This window comes from Haliotis rufescens, unplaced genomic scaffold (genome assembly GCF_023055435.1).
Source record: "Haliotis rufescens isolate VD_foot unplaced genomic scaffold, xgHalRufe1.0.p SCAF_8, whole genome shotgun sequence".
Classification (NCBI taxonomy): Eukaryota; Metazoa; Mollusca; class Gastropoda; order Lepetellida; family Haliotidae; genus Haliotis; species Haliotis rufescens.
This window is the reverse complement of record NW_025964372.1, coordinates 45,248,766-45,266,966: the sequence shown is the minus strand read 5'-3', so window position 1 is coordinate 45,266,966 and position 18,201 is coordinate 45,248,766. Positions and strand designations below refer to the sequence as shown.

Genomic DNA, 18,201 nt, shown 5'->3' with positions numbered 1-18,201 from the left:
AGTGACATGTTAGTGTGTGTGGTGTGAGCGTGTGACGTCCTGGTGTGTGTAGAGTGAGTGAGTGACATCTTAGTGAGGGTGGAGTGAACGACTTCTTAGTGTGGCTGTAGTGAGTGACATCTGAGTGTTGTTGGAGTGAGTGAGTGACATCCTAGTGTGTTGGAGTGAGTGAGTAACATCTTAGTGTGTGTGGAGTGAGTAACATCTTCGTTTGTGTGGAGTGAGTGAGTGACATCTTAGTGTTGGTGGAGTGCGTGACATCTTAGTGTTGGTGGAGTGAGTGCGTAAGATCTTAGTATGGGTGGAGTGAGTGAGTGACATCTTAGTGTGGGTGGAGTGAGTGGATGACACCTTAGTGTGGATGGAGTGAGTGACATGTTAGTGTGTGTGGAGTGAGTGAGTGACTTCCTAGTGTGTGTGGAGTGAGTGAGTGACATCTTAGTGATGGTGGAGTGAGTGACATCTTAGTGTGGCTGAAGTGAGTGACATCTTAGTCTTGGTGGAGTGAGTGAGTGACATCCTAGTGTGTGTGGAGTGAGTGAGGGACACCTTAGTGTGTGTGGAGTGAGTGAGTAACATCTTAGTGTTGGTGGAGTGAGTGACATCTTAGCGTGGGTGGAGTAAGTGAACGACAACTTAGCGTGCGTGGAGTGAGTGACATCTTAGTGTTGGTGGAGTGCGTGACATCTTAGTGTTGGTGGAGTGAGTGCCTAAGATCTTAGTATGGGTGGAGTGAGTGAGTGACATCTTAGTGTGGGTGGAGTGAGTGGATGACACCTTAGTGTGGATGGAGTGAGTGACATGTTAGTGTGTGTGGAGTGAGTGAGTGTCTTCCTAGTGTGTGTGGAGTGAGTGAGGGACACCTTAGTGTATGTGGAGTGAGTGAGTAACATCTTAGTGTTGGTGGAGTGAGTGACATCTTAGCGTTGGTGGAGTAAGTGAGTGACAACTAAGTGTGCGTGGAGTGAGTGACATCTTAGTGTTGGTGGATTGCGTGACATCTTAGTGTTGGTGGAGTGAGTGCGTAAGATCTTAGTATGGGTTGAGTGAGTGAGTGACATCTTAGTGTGGGTGGAGTGAGTGGATGACACCTTAGTGTGGATGGAGTGAGTGACATGTTAGTGTGTGTGGAGTGAGTGAGTGACTTCCTAGTGTGTGTGGAGTGAGTGAGGGACACCTTAGTGTGTGTGGAGTGAGTGAGTAACATCTTAGTGTTGGTGGAGTGAGTGACATCTAAGCGTGGGTGGAGTAAGTGTGTGACAACTAAGTGTGCGTGGAGTGAGTGACATCTTAGTGTTGGTGGAGTGCGTGACATCTTAGTGTTAGTGGAGTGAGTGCGTAAGATCTTAATGTGGGTGGAGTGAGTGAGTGACATCTTTGTGTGGGTGGAGTGAGTGAATGACACCTTAGTGTTGGTGGAGTGAGTGACATCTTCGTGTGGATGGAGTGAGTGACATGTTAGTGTGTGTGGTGTGAGTGAGTGACGTCCTGGTGTGTGTAGAGTGAGTGAGTGACATCTTAGTGAGGGTGGAGTGAACGACATCTTAGTGTGGCTGTAGTGAGTGACATCTGAGTGTTGTTGGAGTGAGTGAGTGACATCCTAGCGTGTGTGGAGTGAGTGAGTAACATCTTAGTGTGTGTGGAGTGAGTAACATCTTCGTTTGTGTGGAGTGAGTGAGTGACATCTTAGTGTTGGTGGAGTGCGTGACATCTTAGTGTTGGTGGAGTGAGTGCGTAAGATCTTAGTATGGGTGGAGTGAGTGAGTGACATCTTAGTGTGGGTGGAGTGAGTGGATGGCACCTTAGTGTGGATGGAGTGAGTGACATGTTAGTGTGTGTGGAGTGAGTGAGTGACTTCCTAGTGTGTGTGGAGTGAGTGAGTGACATCTTAGTGAGGGTGGAGTGAGTGACATCTTAGTGTGGCTGGAGTGAGTGACATCTTAGTCTTGGTGGAGTGAGTGAGTGACATCCTAGTGTGTGTGGAGTGAGTGAGGGACACCTTAGTGTGTGTGGAGTGAGTGAGTAACATCTTAGTGTTGGTGGAGTGAGTGACATCTTAGCGTGGGTGGAGTAAGTGAACGACAACTTAGCGTGCGTGGAGTGAGTGACATCTTAGTGTTGGTGGAGTGCGTGACATCTTAGTGTTGGTGGAGTGAGTGCGTAAGATCTTAGTATGGGTGGAGTGAGTGAGTGACATCTTAGTGTGGGTGGAGTGAGTGGATGACACCTTAGTGTGGATGGAGTGAGTGACATGTTAGTGTGTGTGGAGTGAGTGAGTGACTTCCTAGTGTGTGTGGAGTGAGTGAGGGACACCTTAGTGTGTGTGGAGTGAGTGAGTAACATCTTAGTGTTGGTGGAGTGAGTGACATCTTAGCGTGGGTGGAGTAAGTGAGTGACAACTAAGTGTGCGTGGAGTGAGTGACATCTTAGTGTTGTTGGAGTGCGTGAGATCTTAGTGTTAGTGGAGTGAGTGCGTAAGATCTTAGTGTGGGTGGAGTGAGTGAGTGACATCTTTGTGTGGGTGGAGTGAGTGGATGACACCTTAGTGTTGGTGGAGTGAGTGACATCTTCGTGTGGATGGAGTGAGTGAGGGACACCTGAGTGTGTGTGGTGTGAGTGAGTAACATCTTAGTGTTGGTAGAGTGAGTGACATCTTAGCGTGGGTGGAGTAAGTGAGTGACAACTAAGTGTGCGTGGAGTGAGTGACATCTTAGTGTTGGTGGAGTGCGTGACATCTTAGTGTTAGTGGAGTGAGTGCGTAAGATCTTAGTGTGGGTGGAGTGAGTGAGTGACATCTTTGTGTGGGTGGAGTGAGTGGATGACACCTTAGTGTTGGTGGAGTGAGTGACATCTTCGTGTGGATGGAGTGAGTGACATGTTAGTGTGTGTGGTGTGAGTGTGTGACGTCCTGGTGTGTGTAGAGTGAGTGAGTGACATCTTAGTGAGGGTGGAGTGAACGACATCTTAGTGTGGCTGTAGTGAGTGACATCTGAGTGTTGTTGGAGTGAGTGAGTGACATCCTAGTGTGTGTGGAGTGAGTGAGTAACATCTTAGTGTGTGTGGAGTGAGTAACATCTTCGTTTGTGTGGAGTGAGTGAGTGACATCTTAGTGTTGGTGGAGTGCGTGACATCTTCGTTTTGGTGGAGTGAGTGAGTGACATCTTAGTATGGGTGGAGTGAGTGAGTGACATCTTAGTGTGGGTGGAGTGAGTGGATGACCCCTTAGTGTGGATGGAGTGAGTGACATGTTAGTGTGTGTGGAGTGAGTGAGTGACTTCCTAGTGTGTGTGGAGTGAGTGAGTGACATCTTAGTGAGGGTGGAGTGAGTGACATCTTAGTGTGGCTGGAGTGAGTGACATCTTAGTCTTGGTGGAGTGAGTGAGTAACATCTTAGTGTTGGTGGAGTGAGTGACATCTTAGCGTGGGTGGAGTAAGTGAACGACAACTTAGCGTGCGTGGAGTGAGTGACATCTTAGTGTTGGTGGAGTGCGTGACATCTTAGTGTTGGTGGAGTGAGTGCGTAAGATCTTAGTATGGGTGGAGTGAGTGAGTGACATCTTAGTGTGGGTGGAGTGAGTGGATGACACCTTAGTGTGGATGGAGTGAGTGACATGTTAGTGTGTGTGGAGTGAGTGAGTGTCTTCCTAGTGTGTGTGGAGTGAGTGAGGGACACCTTAGTGTGTGTGGAGTGAGTGAGTAACATCTTAGTGTTGGTGGAGTGAGTGACATCTTAGCGTGGGTGGAGTAAGTGAGTGACAACTAAGTGTGCGTGGAGTGAGTGACATCTTAGTGTTGGTGGAGTGCGTGACATCTTAGTGTTGGTGGAGTGAGTGCGTAAGATCTTAGTATGGGTGGAGTGAGTGAGTGACATCTTAGTGTGGGTGGAGTGAGTGGATGACACCTTAGTGTGGATGGAGTGAGTGACATGTTAGTGTGTGTGGAGTGAGTGAGTGACTTCCTAGTGTGTGTGGAGTGAGTGAGGGACACCTTAGTGTGTGTGGAGTGAGTGAGTAACATCTTAGTGTTGGTGGAGTGAGTGACATCTAAGCGTGGGTGGAGTAAGTGAGTGACAACTAAGTGTGCGTGGAGTGAGTGACATCTTAGTGTTGGTGGAGTGCGTGACATCTTAGTGTTAGTGGAGTGAGTGCGTAAGATCTTAGTGTGGGTGGAGTGAGTGAGTGACATCTTTGTGTGGGTGGAGTGAGTGGATGACACCTTAGTGTTGGTGGAGTGAGTGACATCTTCGTGTGGATGGAGTGAGTGACATGTTAGTGTGTGTGGTGTGAGTGTGTGACGTCCAGGTGTGTGTAGAGTGAGTGAGTGACATCTTAGTGAGGGTGGAGTGAACGACATCTTAGTGTGGCTGTAGTGAGTGACATCTTAGTGTTGTTGGAGTGAGTTAGTGACATCCTAGTGTGTGTGGAGTGAGTGAGTAACATCTTAGTGTGTGTGGAGTGAGTAACATCTTCGTTTGTGTGGAGTGAGTGAGTGACATCTTAGTGTGGGTGGAGTGAGTGAATGTCATCTTACTGTTGGTGGAATGAGTGAGTGAGGTGAGTGATTGACAACTTATTGTTGGTGGAGTGAGTGCGTGACATCTCAGTGTTGGTGGAGTTAGTGAGTGACATCATAGTGTGGGTAGAGTGAGTGCATGACATCTTAGTGTGGATGGAGTGAGTGAGTGACATCTTAGTGTTGGTGGCGTGAGTGAGTGACATCTCAGTGTTGGTGGAGTGAGTGAGTGACATCATAGTGTGGGTACAGTGAGTGCAGGACATCTTAGTGTGGACGGAGTGAGTGAGTGACATCTTCGTGTGGGTGCAGTGAGTGAATGACATCTTAGTGTGTGTGGAGTATGTAACATCTTCGTGTGTGTGGAGTGAGTGAGTGACATCTTAATGTGGGTGGAGTGAGTGAATGTCATCTTACTGTTGTTGGAATGAGTGAGAGCCATCTTAATGTTGTTGGAGTGAGTGCGTCACATCTTAGTGTTGGTGGAGTGAGTGCGTGACATCTTAGTGTGGTAGGAGTGAGTGAGTGACATCTTAGTGTTGGTGGAGTGAGTGACATCTTCGTGTGTGTGGAGTGAGTGAGTGACATCTTAATGTGGGTGGAGTGAGTGAATGTCATCTTACTGTTGGTGGAATGAGTGAGTGACACCTAAGTGTGGATGGAGTGAGTGAGTAACATCTTAGTGTTTGTGGAGTGAGTGACATCTTCGTGTGGGTGCAGTGAGTGAGTAACATCTTAGTGTTTGTGGAGTGAGTGACATCTTCGTGTGGGTAGAGTGAGTGCATGACATCTTAGTGTGGATGGAGTGAGTGAGTGACATCTTAGTGTTGGTGGCGTGAGTGAGTGACATCTTAGTGTTGGTGGAGTGAGTGAGTGACACCTAAGCGTGGATGGAGTGAGTGAGTAACATCTTAGTGTTTGTGGAGTGAGTGACATCTTCGTGTGGGTGCAGTGAGTGAATGACATCTTAGTGTGTGTGGAATGAGTAACATCTTCGTGTGTGTGGAGTGAGTGAGTGACATCTTAATGTGGGTGGAGTGAGTGAATGTCATCTTACTGTTGGTGGAATGAGTGAGTGAGGTGAGTGATTGACAACTTATTGTTGGTGGAGTGAGTGCGTGACATCTCAATAGTGGTGGAGTGAGTGAGTGACATCATAGTGAGGGTAGAGTGAGTGCATGACATCTTAGTGTGGATGGAGTTAGTGAGTGACATCTTAGTGTTGGTGGAGTGAGTGAGTAACATCTTCGTGTGTGTGGAGTGAGTGAGTGACATCTTAATGTGGGTGGAGTGAGGGAATGTCATCTTACTGTTGGTGGAATGAGCGAGTGAGGTGAGTGATTGACAACTTATTGTTGGTGGAGTGAGTGCGTGACATCTCAATGTTGGTGGAGTGAGTGAGTGACATCATAGTGAGGGTAGAGTGAGTGCATGACATCTTAGTGTGGATGGAGTGAGTGAGTGACATCTTAGTGTTGGTGGAGTGAGTGAGTGACACCTTAGTGTTGGTGGAGTGAGTGAGTGACATCTTAGTGTGGATGGAGTGAGTGACCTTTTATTGTTGGTAGAGTGAGTGTGTGACATGTTAGTGTTGGTGGAGTGAGTGAGTGACATTTTAGTGTGGGTTGAGTGAATGAGTGACATCTCAGTGTTGGTGGAGTGAGTGAGTGACATCATAGTGTGGGTACAGTGAGTGCAGGACATCTTAGTGTGGATGGAGTGAGTGAGTGACATCTTAGTGTTGGTGGAGTGAGTGAGTGACATCTTAGTGTTGGTGGAGTGAGTGAGTGACATCTTAGTGTGGATGGAGTGAGTGACCTTTTATTGTTGGTAGAGTGAGTGTGTGACATGTTAGTGTTGGTGGAGTGAGTGAGAGCCATCTTAATGTTGTTGGAGTGAGTGCGTCACATCTTAGTGTTAGTGGAGTGAGTGCGTGACATCTTAGTGTGGTAGGAGTGAGTGAGTGACATCTTAGTGTTGGTGGAGTGAGTGAGTGACATGATAGTGTGGATGGAGTCAGTGCGTGACATCTTAGTGTTGTTGGATTGAGTGACATCTTAGTGTGGGTGGAGTGAGTGCGTGACATCTTAGTGTGGTTGGAGTGCGTGACATCTAAGTGTTGGTGGAGTTATTGCGTGACATCTTAGTGTTGGTTTAATGAGTGATATCTGACTGTTGGTGGAGTGAGTGAGTGACATCATAGTGTGGGTGGAGTGGGTGACATCTTAGTGTGGGTGAAGTGAGTTAGTGACATCTCAGTGTTGGTGAAGTGAGCCTCATCTTCGTGTGTGTGGAGTGAGTGACCTTTTATTGTTGGTGGAGTGAGTGTGTGACATCTTAGTGTTGGTGGAGTGAGTGAGTGACATTTTAGTATGGGTGGAGTGAATGAGTGACATCTCAGTGTTGGTGGAGTAAGTGAGTGACATCTTAGTGTTGGTGGAGTGAGTGAGAGCCATATTAGTGTTTGTTGAGTGAGTGCATGACATCTTAGTGTGGATGGAGTGAGTGAGTGACATCTTAGTGTTGGTGGAGTGAGTGAGTGACACCTTAGTGTTGGTGGAGTGAGTGAGTGACATCTTAGTGTGGATGGAGTGAGTGACCTTTTATTGTTGGTAGAGTGAGTGTGTGACATGTTAGTGTTAGTGGAGTGAGTGAGTGACATTTTAGTGTGGGTGGAGTGAATGAGTGACATCTCAGTGTTGGTGGAGTGAGTGAGTGACATCATAGTGTGGGTACAGTGAGTGCAGGACATCTTAGTGTGGATGGAGTGAGTGAGTGACATCTTAGTGTTGGTGGAGTGAGTGAGTGACATCTTAGTGTTGGTGGAGTGAGTGAGTGACATCTTAGTGTGGATGGAGTGAGTGACCTTTTATTGTTGGTAGAGTGAGTGTGTGACATGTTAGTGTTGGTGGAGTGAGTGAGAGCCATCTTAATGTTGTTGGAGTGAGTGCGTCACATCTTAGTGTTGGTGGAGTGAGTGCGTGACATCTTAGTGTGAGAGGAGTGAGTGCGTGACATCTTAGTGTTGGTGGAGTGAGTGATTTCTTACTGTTGGTGGAGTGAGTGAGTGACATCTTATTGTTGGTGGAGTGACTGCGTGACATCTTAGTGTGGGTGGTGTTAGTGCGTGATATCTTAGTGTGGGTGGAGTGAGTGAGTGACATCTTAGTGTTGGTGAAGTGAGTCACATCTTCGTGTGTGTGGAGTGAGTGCGTGAAATCTTAGTGTTGGTTAAGTGAGTGATATCTGACTGTTGGTGGAGTGAGTGCGTGACATCATAGTGTACGTGGAGTGAGTGACATCTTACTGTGGGTGGGGTGAGTGCGTGACATCTTAGTGTGGGTGGAGTGAGTGACATGTTAATGTGTGTGAAGTGAGTGAGTGACATCTTAGTGTTGGTGGAGTGAGTGATATCGTCCTGTTGGTGGAGTGAGTGAGTGACAGCTTGGTGTGGTTTGAGTGAGTGAGTGGCATTTTAGTGTGCGTGGAGTGAGTGTGTGGCATTTTAGTGTGTGTGGAGTGAGTGAGTGACATCCTAGTGTTGATGGAGTGAGTGACATCTTAGTGTTGGTGGAGTGTGTGAGTGACATCTTAGTGTTGATTGAGTGACTGACATCTTAGTGTTGGTTGAGTGAGTGACATCTTAGTGTGGAGTGAGTGAGTGAGTGACATTTTAGTGTTGGTTGAGTAAGTAACAACTTAGTGATGGTGGAGTGAGTGAGTGACATCCTAGTGTGGATGGAGTGAATGAGTGACCTTTTATTGTTGGTGGAGTGAGAGTGTGACATCTTAGTGTTGGTGGAGTGAGTGCGTGACATCTTAGTGTGGATGAAGTGAGTTAGTGACATCTTTGTGTTGGTGGAGTGAGTGAGTGACATCATAGTGTGGATGGAGTGAGTGCGTGACATCTTAGTGTTGGTGGGGTGAGTGACATCTTAGTGATTAGGGAGTAATTGACATCTTACTGTTGGCGTAGTGAGTGTATGACCTCTTAGTGCATGAGGAGTGAGTGAGTGACACCTTAGTGTTGGTGGAGTGAGTGACATCTTATTGTGTTTGGAGTGAGTGACAGCTTAGTGTTCGTGGAGTGAGTGACATCTTAGTGTTGGTGGAATGATTGACATCTTAGTGTGAGAGGAGTGAGTGCGTGACATCTTAGTGTTGGTGGAGTGAGTGATTTCTTACTGTTGGTGGAGTGAGTGCGTGACATCTTAGTGTGTGTGGAGTGAGTGGTTGAGACCTTAGTGTGGATGAAGTGAGTGGGTGACATCTTATTGTTGGTTGAGTAAGTGACACCTTAGTGTTGGTGGAGTGAGTGACATCCTAGTGTTGGTTGAGTGAGTGAGTGACATCTGAGTGTGGATGGAGTGAGTGAGTGACCTTTTATTGTAGGTGGAGTGACTGTGTGACATCTTAGTTTTGGTGGAGTGAGTGCGTGACATCTTAGTGTGCGTGGAGTAAATGAGTGACATCTTAGTGTTGGTGAAGTAGTGAGTGACATCTAAGTGTTGGTGTATTGAGTGAGAGACATCTTAGTGTTGGTTGAGTGAGTGCGTGTCATCTTAGTGTTGGTGGAGTGAGTGCATGACATCATAGTGTGGTTGGAGTGAGTGCATGACATCCTAGTGTTGTTGGAGTGAGTAAGTGACATCTTAGTGTGGGTGGAGTGAGTGCGTGACATCATAGTGTGGGTGGAGTGAGTGAGTGACATCTTAGTGTGGATGGAGTGAGTGAGTAACATCTTATTGTTGGTGGAGTGAGTGAGTGACATCTTAGTGTGGGTGGAGTGAGTGAGCTACATCTTATTGTTGGTGGAGTGAGTGCGTGACATCTTAGTGTGGGTGGAGTGAATGCGTGACATCTTAGTGTTGGTGCAGTGAGTGATTTCACACTGTTCGTGGAGTGAGTGATATCTGACTGTTGGTGGAGTGAGTGAGTGATATGATAGTGTGGATGGAGTGAGTGACATCTTAGTGTGGGTGGAGTGAGTGACATCTTAGTGTTGGTGGTGTGTGTGAGTGACATCTTAGTGTTGATTGAGTGACTGACATCTTAGTGTTGGTTGAGTGAGTGACATCTTAGTGTGGAGTGAGTGAGTGAGTGACATTTTAGTGTTGGTTGAGTAAGTAACAACTTAGTGATGGTGGAGTGAGTGAGTGACATCTTAGTGTGGATGGAGTGAGTGAGCTACATCTTATTGTTGGTGGAGTGACTGCGTGACATCTTAGTGTGGGTGGTGTTAGTGCGTGATATCTTAGTGTGGGTGGAGTGAGTGAGTGACATCTTAGTGTTGGTGAAGTGAGTCACATCTTCGTGTGTGTGGAGTGAGTGCGTGAAATCTTAGTGTTGGTTTAGTGAGTGATATCTGACTGTTGGTGGAGTGAGTGCGTGACATCATAGTGTACGTGGAGTGAGTGACATCTTACTGTGGGTGGGGTGAGTGCGTGACATCTTAGTGTGGGTGGAGTGAGTGACATGTTAATGTGTGTGAAGTGAGTGAGTGACATCTTAGTGTTGGTGGAGTGAGTGATATCGTCCTGTTGGTGGAGTGAGTGAGTGACAGCTTGGTGTGGTTTGAGTGAGTGAGTGGCATTTTAGTGTGCGTGGAGTGAGTGTGTGGCATTTTAGTGTGTGTGGAGTGAGTGAGTGACATCCTAGTGTTGATGGAGTGAGTGACATCTTAGTGTTGGTGGAGTGTGTGAGTGACATCTTAGTGTTGATTGAGTGACTGACATCTTAGTGTTGGTTGAGTGAGTGACATCTTAGTGTGGAGTGAGTGAGTGAGTGACATTTTAGTGTTGGTTGAGTAAGTAACAACTTAGTGATGGTGGAGTGAGTGAGTGACATCCTAGTGTGGATGGAGTGAATGAGTGACCTTTTATTGTTGGTGGAGTGAGAGTGTGACATCTTAGTGTTGGTGGAGTGAGTGCGTGACATCTTAGTGTGGATGAAGTGAGTTAGTGACATCTTTGTGTTGGTGGAGTGAGTGAGTGACATCATAGTGTGGATGGAGTGAGTGCGTGACATCTTAGTGTTGGTGGGGTGAGTGACATCTTAGTGATTAGGGAGTAATTGACATCTTACTGTTGGCGTAGTGAGTGTATGACCTCTTAGTGCATGAGGAGTGAGTGAGTGACACCTTAGTGTTGGTGGAGTGAGTGACATCTTATTGTGTTTGGAGTGAGTGACAGCTTAGTGTTGGTGGAGTGAGTGACATCTTAGTGTTGGTGGAATGATTGACATCTTAGTGTGAGAGGAGTGAGTGCGTGACATCTTAGTGTTGGTGGAGTGAGTGATTTCTTACTGTTGGTGGAGTGAGTGCGTGACATCTTAGTGTGTGTGGAGTGAGTGGTTGAGACCTTAGTGTGGATGAAGTGAGTGGGTGACATCTTATTGTTGGTTGAGTAAGTGACACCTTAGTGTTGGTGGAGTGAGTGACATCCTAGTGTTGGTTGAGTGAGTGAGTGACATCTGAGTGTGGATGGAGTGAGTGAGTGACCTTTTATTGTAGGTGGAGTGACTGTGTGACATCTTAGTTTTGGTGGAGTGAGTGCGTGACATCTTAGTGTGCGTGGAGTAAATGAGTGACATCTTAGTGTTGGTGAAGTAGTGAGTGACATCTAAGTGTTGGTGTATTGAGTGAGAGACATCTTAGTGTTGGTTGAGTGAGTGCGTGTCATCTTAGTGTTGGTGGAGTGAGTGCATGACATCATAGTGTGGTTGGAGTGAGTGCATGACATCCTAGTGTTGTTGGAGTGAGTAAGTGACATCTTAGTGTGGGTGGAGTGAGTGCGTGACATCATAGTGTGGGTGGAGTGAGTGAGTGACATCTTAGTGTGGATGGAGTGAGTGAGTAACATCTTATTGTTGGTGGAGTGAGTGAGTGACATCTTAGTGTGGGTGGAGTGAGTGAGCTACATCTTATTGTTGGTGGAGTGAGTTAGTGACATCTTAGTGTTGGTGGAGTGAGTGTTATCTGACTGTTGGTGGAGTGAGTGAGTGACATCTTAGTGTTGGTGGAGTGAGTGCGTGACATCTTAGTGTGGTAGGAGTGAGTGAGTGACATCTTAGTGTTGGTGGAGTGAGTGGGTGACATCATAGTGTGGGTGGAGTGAGTGCGTGACATCTTAGTGTTTTTGGAGTGAGTGAGTGACTTCTTAGTGTGGAAGGAGTGAGTGAGTGACATCTTATTGTTGGTGGAGTGAGTGAGTGACATCTTAATGTGGATGAAGTGAGTTAATGACATCTTAGTGTGGGTGTTGTCAGTGTGTGTCATCTTAGTGTGGGTGGAGTGAGTGCGTGACATCTTAGTGTTGGTGGAATGAGTGCGTGACATCTTAGTGTGGTAGGAGTGAGTGAGTGACATCTTAGTGTTGGTGGAGTGAGTGGGTGACATCATAGTGTGGGTGGAGTGAGTGTGTGACATCTTCGTGTTTTTGGAGTGAGTGAGTGACATCTTAGTGTGGAAGGAGTGAGTGAGTGACATCTTATTGTTGGTGGAGTGAGTGAGTGACATCTTAGAGTGGGTGGGGTGAGTGCGTGACATCTTAGTGTTGGTGCAGTGAGTGATTTTACACTGTTGGTAGAGTGAGTTAGTGACATCTTAGTGTTGGTGGAGTGAGTGTTACCTGACTGTTGGTGGAGTGAGTGAGTGACATCTTAGTGTTGGTGGAGTGAGTGCGTGACATCTTAGTGTGGTAGGAGTGAGTGAGTGACATCTTAGTGTTGGTGGAGTGAGTGGGTGACATCATAGTGTGGGTGGAGTGAGTGAGTGACATCTTAGTGTGGATGAAGTGAGTTAATGACATCTTAGTGTGGGTGTTGTTAGTGTGTAACATCTTAGTGTGGGTGGAGTGAGTGCGTGACATCTTAGTGTTGGTGCAGTGAGTGATTTCACACTGTTGGTGGAGTGAGTTAGTGACATCTTAGTGTTGGTGGAGTGAGTGTTATCTGACTGTTGTTGGAGTGAGTGAGTGACATCATAGTGTGGGTGGAGTCAGTGACATGTTAGTGTGGGTGGAGTGAGTGAGTGACATCTTAGTGTTGATGGAGTAAGTGATTGACATCTTAGTGTTGGTGGAGTGAGTGAGTGACAACTTAGTGATGGTGGAGTGAGTGAGTGACATCTTAGTGTGGGTGGAGAGATCGCGTGACATCTTATTGTTGGTGGAGTGAGTGCGTGACATCTTAGTGTGGGTGGTGTTAGTGCGTGACATCTAAGTGATGGTGAAGTGAGTGAGTAACACCTTAGTGTTGGTGGAGTGAGGAAGTGACATCATAGTGTGGATGGAGTGAGTGAGTGACATCTTATTGTTGGTGGAGTGAGTGCTTGACATCTTAGTGTGGGTGGAGTTAGTGATTTCTTACTGTTGGTGGAGTGAGTTTGTGACATCTTTGTGTGTGTGGAGTGAGTGGGTGACACCTTAGTTTTGGTTGAGTAAGTGATATCTTAGTGTTGGTGGAGTGAGTGAGTGACATCCTAGTGTTGATTGAGTGAGTGAGTGACATCTTAGTGTGGATGGAGTGAGTGAGTGACCTTTTATTGTAGGTGGAGTGAGTGTGTGACATCTTAGTGTTGGTGGAGTGAGTGCGTGACATTTTAGTGTGGGTGGAGTAAATGAGTGACATCTCAGTGTTGGTGAAGTAGTGAGTGACATCTTAGTGTTGGTGTAGTGAGTGAGAGACATCTTAGTGTTGGTTGAGTGAATGCATGACATCTTAGTGTTGGTGGAATGAGTGCGTGACATCTTAGCGTGGTAGGAGTGGGTGAGTGACATCTTAGTGTTGGTGGAGTGAGTAAGTGACATCATAGTGTGGATGGAGTGAGGGAGTGACATCTTAGTGTTAGTGGAGTGATTGACATCTTACTGTTGGTGTAGTGAGTGTATGACCTCTTAGTGTGTGAGGAGTGAGTGAGTGACACCTTAGTGTTGGTGGAGTGCGTGACATCTTAGTGTTGGTGGAATGAGTGACATCTTAGTGGTGGTGTAATGATTGACATCTTAGTGTGTGAGGAGTGAGTGCGTGACTTATTAGTGTGTGTGGAGTGAGTGGGTGACACCTTAGTGTGGATGGAGTGAGTGAGTGACATCTTAGTGTTGGTTGAGTAAGTGACATCTTAGTGTTGGTGGAGTGAGTGAGTGACATCCTAGTGTTGGTTGAGTGAGTGCGTGACATCCTAGTGTGGTAGGAGTGGGTGAGTGACATCTTAGTGTTGGTGGAGTGAGTGCGTGACATCATAGTGTGGGTTGAGTGAGTGACATCTTAGTGTTGGTGGAGTGAGTGAGTAACATCTTAATGTGGATGGAGTGAGTGAGTGACATCTTATTGTTTGTGAAGTGATTGGGTGACATCTCAGTGTGGGTGGTTTTAGTGTGTGACATCTTAGTGTTGGTGGAGTGAGTGCGTGACATCTCAGTGTTGGTGGGGTGAGTGAGAGACATCTTAGTGTTGGTGGGGTGAGCGAGAGACATCTTACTGTTGGTGGGGTGAGTGAGAGACATCTTACTGTTGGTGGAGTGAGTTTATGACATCTTAGTGTGGTAGAAGTGAGTGAGTGACATCTTAGTGTTGTGGAGAGTGATATCTTAGAGTTGTAGGAGTGAGTGAGTGACATCGTAGTGTTGGTGGAGTGAGTGCGTGACATCTTAGTGTTGGTGGAGTGAGTTTGTGACATCTTAGTGTGGTAGGAGTGAGTGAGTGACATCTTAGTGTTGGTGGAGTGAGTGCGTGACATCTTTGTGTGGATGGAGTGAGTGAGTGACCTTTTATTGTAGGTGGAGTGAGTGTGTGACATCTTAGTGTTGGTGGAGTGAGTGCGTGACATTTTAGTGTGGGTGGAGTAAATGAGTGACATCTCAGTGTTGGTGAAGTAGTGAGTGACATCTTAGTGTTGGTGTAGTGAGTGAGAGACATCTTAGTGTTGGTTGAGTGAATGCATGACATCTTAGTGTTGGTGGAATGAGTGCGTGACATCTTAGCGTGGTAGGAGTGGGTGAGTGACATCTTAGTGTTGGTGGAGTGAGTAAGTGACATCATAGTGTGGATGGAGTGAGGGAGTGACATCTTAGTGTTAGTGGAGTGATTGACATCTTACTGTTGGTGTAGTGAGTGTATGACCTCTTAGTGTGTGATGAGTGAGTGAGTGACACCTTAGTGTTGGTGGAGTGCGTGACATCTTAGTGTTGGTGGAATGAGTGACATCTTAGTGGTGGTGTAATGATTGACATCTTAGTGTGTGAGGAGTGAGTGCGTGACGTATTAGTGTGTGTGGAGTGAGTGGGTGACACCTTAGTGTGGATGGAGTGAGTGAGTGACATCTTAGTGTTGGTTGAGTAAGTGACATCTTAGTGTTGGTGGAGTGAGTGAGTGACATCCTAGTGTTGGTTGAGTGAGTGCGTGACATCCTAGTGTGGTAGGAGTGGGTGAGTGACATCTTAGTGTTGGTGGAGTGAGTGCGTGACATCATAGTGTGGGTTGAGTGAGTGACATCTTAGTGTTGGTGGAGTGAGTGAGTAACATCTTAATGTGGATGGAGTGAGTGAGTGACATCTTATTGTTTGTGAAGTGATTGGGTGACATCTCAGTGTGGGTGGTTTTAGTGTGTGACATCTTAGTGTTGGTGGAGTGAGTGCGTGACATCTCAGTGTTGGTGGGGTGAGTGAGAGACATCTTAGTGTTGGTGGGGTGAGCGAGAGACATCTTACTGTTGGTGGGGTGAGTGAGAGACATCTTACTGTTGGTGGAGTGAGTTTATGACATCTTAGTGTGGTAGAAGTGAGTGAGTGACATCTTAGTGTTGTGGAGAGTGATATCTTAGAGTTGTAGGAGTGAGTGAGTGACATCGTAGTGTTGGTGGAGTGAGTGCGTGACATCTTAGTGTTGGTGGAGTGAGTTTGTGACATCTTAGTGTGGTAGGAGTGAGTGAGTGACATCTTAGTGTTGGTGGAGTGAGTGCGTGACATCTTTGTGTTGGTGGAGTGAGTTTGTGACATCTTAGTGTGGTAGGAGTGAGTGAGTGACATCTTAGTGTTGTTGGAGTGAGTGCGTGACATCATAGTATGGGTGGAGTGAGTGCGTGACAATCTTAGTGTTGGTGGAGTGAGTGCGTGACATCTTATTGTGGGATTAGAAGCCCCATATGGAGTGGTTTCCGTGTTGGTGAAATCTAAGTGTATGGTGCTGTCAAACCAAGAATCGTGATCAAGACGAATCCGGGATCAGAGCCCGCTATCACCACATCCTGGTTCATATTGCGACTCCATAATTTGGCCACCCAATATAAATGTTCGAAGAAATTGAAAACGTTTTGAGTTAAATTTATAAAAAAAATTGTTTGTTCAGACACATCATGGCAACTGATGTTGACAATTTGCAAAGTGGGAAGTCCTTCCCGGAAACCAACCTGCACATGTTGGACAGTTTGTTGTTGGCTGATGTGACCTTCCTCGTTGGAGATCAAAGGGAGACAATCCAGGCTCACAAATTCATTTTAGTCAGCCGAAGTTGCGTGTTTCGCACGATGTTCTGTGGATCGATCCCCGAGACGGGCCAAGTAGTGATTCCTTATATTCAGACAGACAACTTCAAGACCTTTCTAAGGTTAGTTGAGATGTTTTATTGGTATATTTCGAACTATCTGACAGACGGATAACAGAAGATAACAGAAGGTACAAAGAGAACAAGTTGTTGACTTGGCACAATCTCCAGCAGCCACAATATGACACGACAACGTATCACCATATCTAGAGCTGTTTTGTAAGCATCTAAAACAAGAGACAAAACGATTTACACAACCCTAATTAATCTCAACTGAAAGTAGTCTATTGTAGAATACCGACTATGCCTTGATGGTTCTCGAGTTTTAAATATTTACTCATATGGTGTAATTACACCAGCATGCAATAATTTCTGATTTGTGAAATGTTTACCGGCTAGAAATTACATCACTCAGTCGTTTCGGAAATATCTCATGTTTGCCTACTTGGCATGTTTACACTGATGTTCCATAGTTTCTGTTTAACAAAACGTAACATCACGATCATTTATCACCCAAAACTGGTTCCCACAGGAGATATCGCTACGGTGAGATCAAGAGATATCTACACTGTAGATATCGCTGCAATGAAATTGCATAACAATGCTTTGCAGACCACTGTGACGTCATTGGTTACCATGACGTCGCAATCAAATGACATAACTCATGTTGATATATTTGATATCAAAAGACACTCGGGTGAGATTATCTATTTATCACCCAAAACTGATTTCCATGAGAGATATATGTATGTGAGATTAATGAAATTGTAACAATGCTTTGCGGCCAGTGTGATGTCATCGGTTACCATGACATCACAATCAAATGACATCACTAATCCCACTGCCACTGAAACTGTGGCTGTATTAGTTACATCCACGACACTTGGTGTTGCTATTCAGAAAGTTAAGCTAAATAAGGATTTTTGATGATTAATAGAATCCCACCCTTGTGTCTCAGCAAGCCTGCGTTGATACATTTGATATCCAAACACACCCGGGTGAGACTATATATGACATTAACATTTCATCACCAGGTTTCTCTACACGGGGGAGGTCGCGTTAACTCCTAACACTGTCCTTGGTCTGATGAACGCTGCTAGGAAATACGACGTCCCAGGATTGGAAACGCAATGTGAGGAGTTCTGCTTACAATCTCTGTCGCCTAGCAACGCATGTGTATTCCTACAACTAGCAGTCCTGTTTGATAAAGAAGACCTCAAGGACAGAGCTCTTCTGGTAATTAAATCCAGAGCGGAGGTGACTATTGCTAGCGAGGGATTCTGTGAGCTAAGCAAGGAATGTCTAAAGCTGATCCTGAAGGCAGATGACATTAAAGTTGACGAGATTTGCATCTTCCGATCTGCGATGTCGTGGGCGGAAGCTGAATGTCGACGTCAGGGAAGGGAGGTAACTCCAGAAGAGAAAAGAGAAGTGTTGGAAGAGTGTTTGTTTCTCATTCGTTTTCCATTTATTTCAATGGCGCAATTTGCCACGACTGTATGCAATGAAGGTATATTAAGTGATGCCCATGTCATAATGTTCTTACGAAAATACTCTATCAGCCACCTGGATATACGGCCGTTCTGTAACATATCTCGGAAATCTCCTGTCGTTTACTTGTCTCGCCTACCTCCTGACCAAAAGTACTACGAGACAAAGCGTTTTTCTCACAATGTATGTGATGCGTTGTTTATATCCTGTGATGCCAGTGTTCACCTGACCGGGCTGAGCGTGTATTCTGGGAGCCAGGGAGGCAAGGTGCCTGTAAAGATAGTTGTTACTGACACTGATGACACAACCCTGCTGAAGCATCACCAGGACGTGGATGTGACAGGGGCACAACTCTCAGATGTGGTGATGTTTCCTTCACCTCTGACTGTTGACAAAGGAGAGAAGATAAAAATCAAAGTCAACAGGTTGCGCGATTTATTGAATAATTATACATGTAAAATGAACAATCAGCGAGTAATGAGGCATGAAGCATCTGGTGTTGTGTGGACACTGGAGCACTGTGAGGAAAGTGATTCTGACGACAGCCTAGCCTATGGATTGCTTACTGGGATTTTCTATAAATTGTAGTGTGTTTACCTTTTACCCTGATCCGTATTAACAAATTCAGATGACCCAGGGACAACTCTCCTTCCAACTCCT

The 18,201-nt window shown here is 46.0% G+C and overlaps 1 protein-coding gene across 3 annotated transcripts in view; it reads left to right on the top strand.

Moving 5' to 3' along the window:
- Positions 1-18,201, top strand: part of LOC124143555 (BTB/POZ domain-containing protein 6-like) — a 35,534-nt gene extending 17,333 nt beyond the window's left edge. For 2 of the 3 annotated variants that reach the window (XM_048389669.1, XM_046512552.2), the window contains one exon: positions 17,085-18,201. In XM_048389669.1, coding sequence (XP_048245626.1) covers positions 17,085-18,129 — 1,045 coding nt within the window. In that variant the 3' untranslated portion in view covers positions 18,130-18,201. Of the gene's footprint in view, positions 1-15,855; positions 16,114-17,084 lie in introns of all 3 variants that reach the window. The other variant, XM_046512551.2, reaches the window with a different exon arrangement.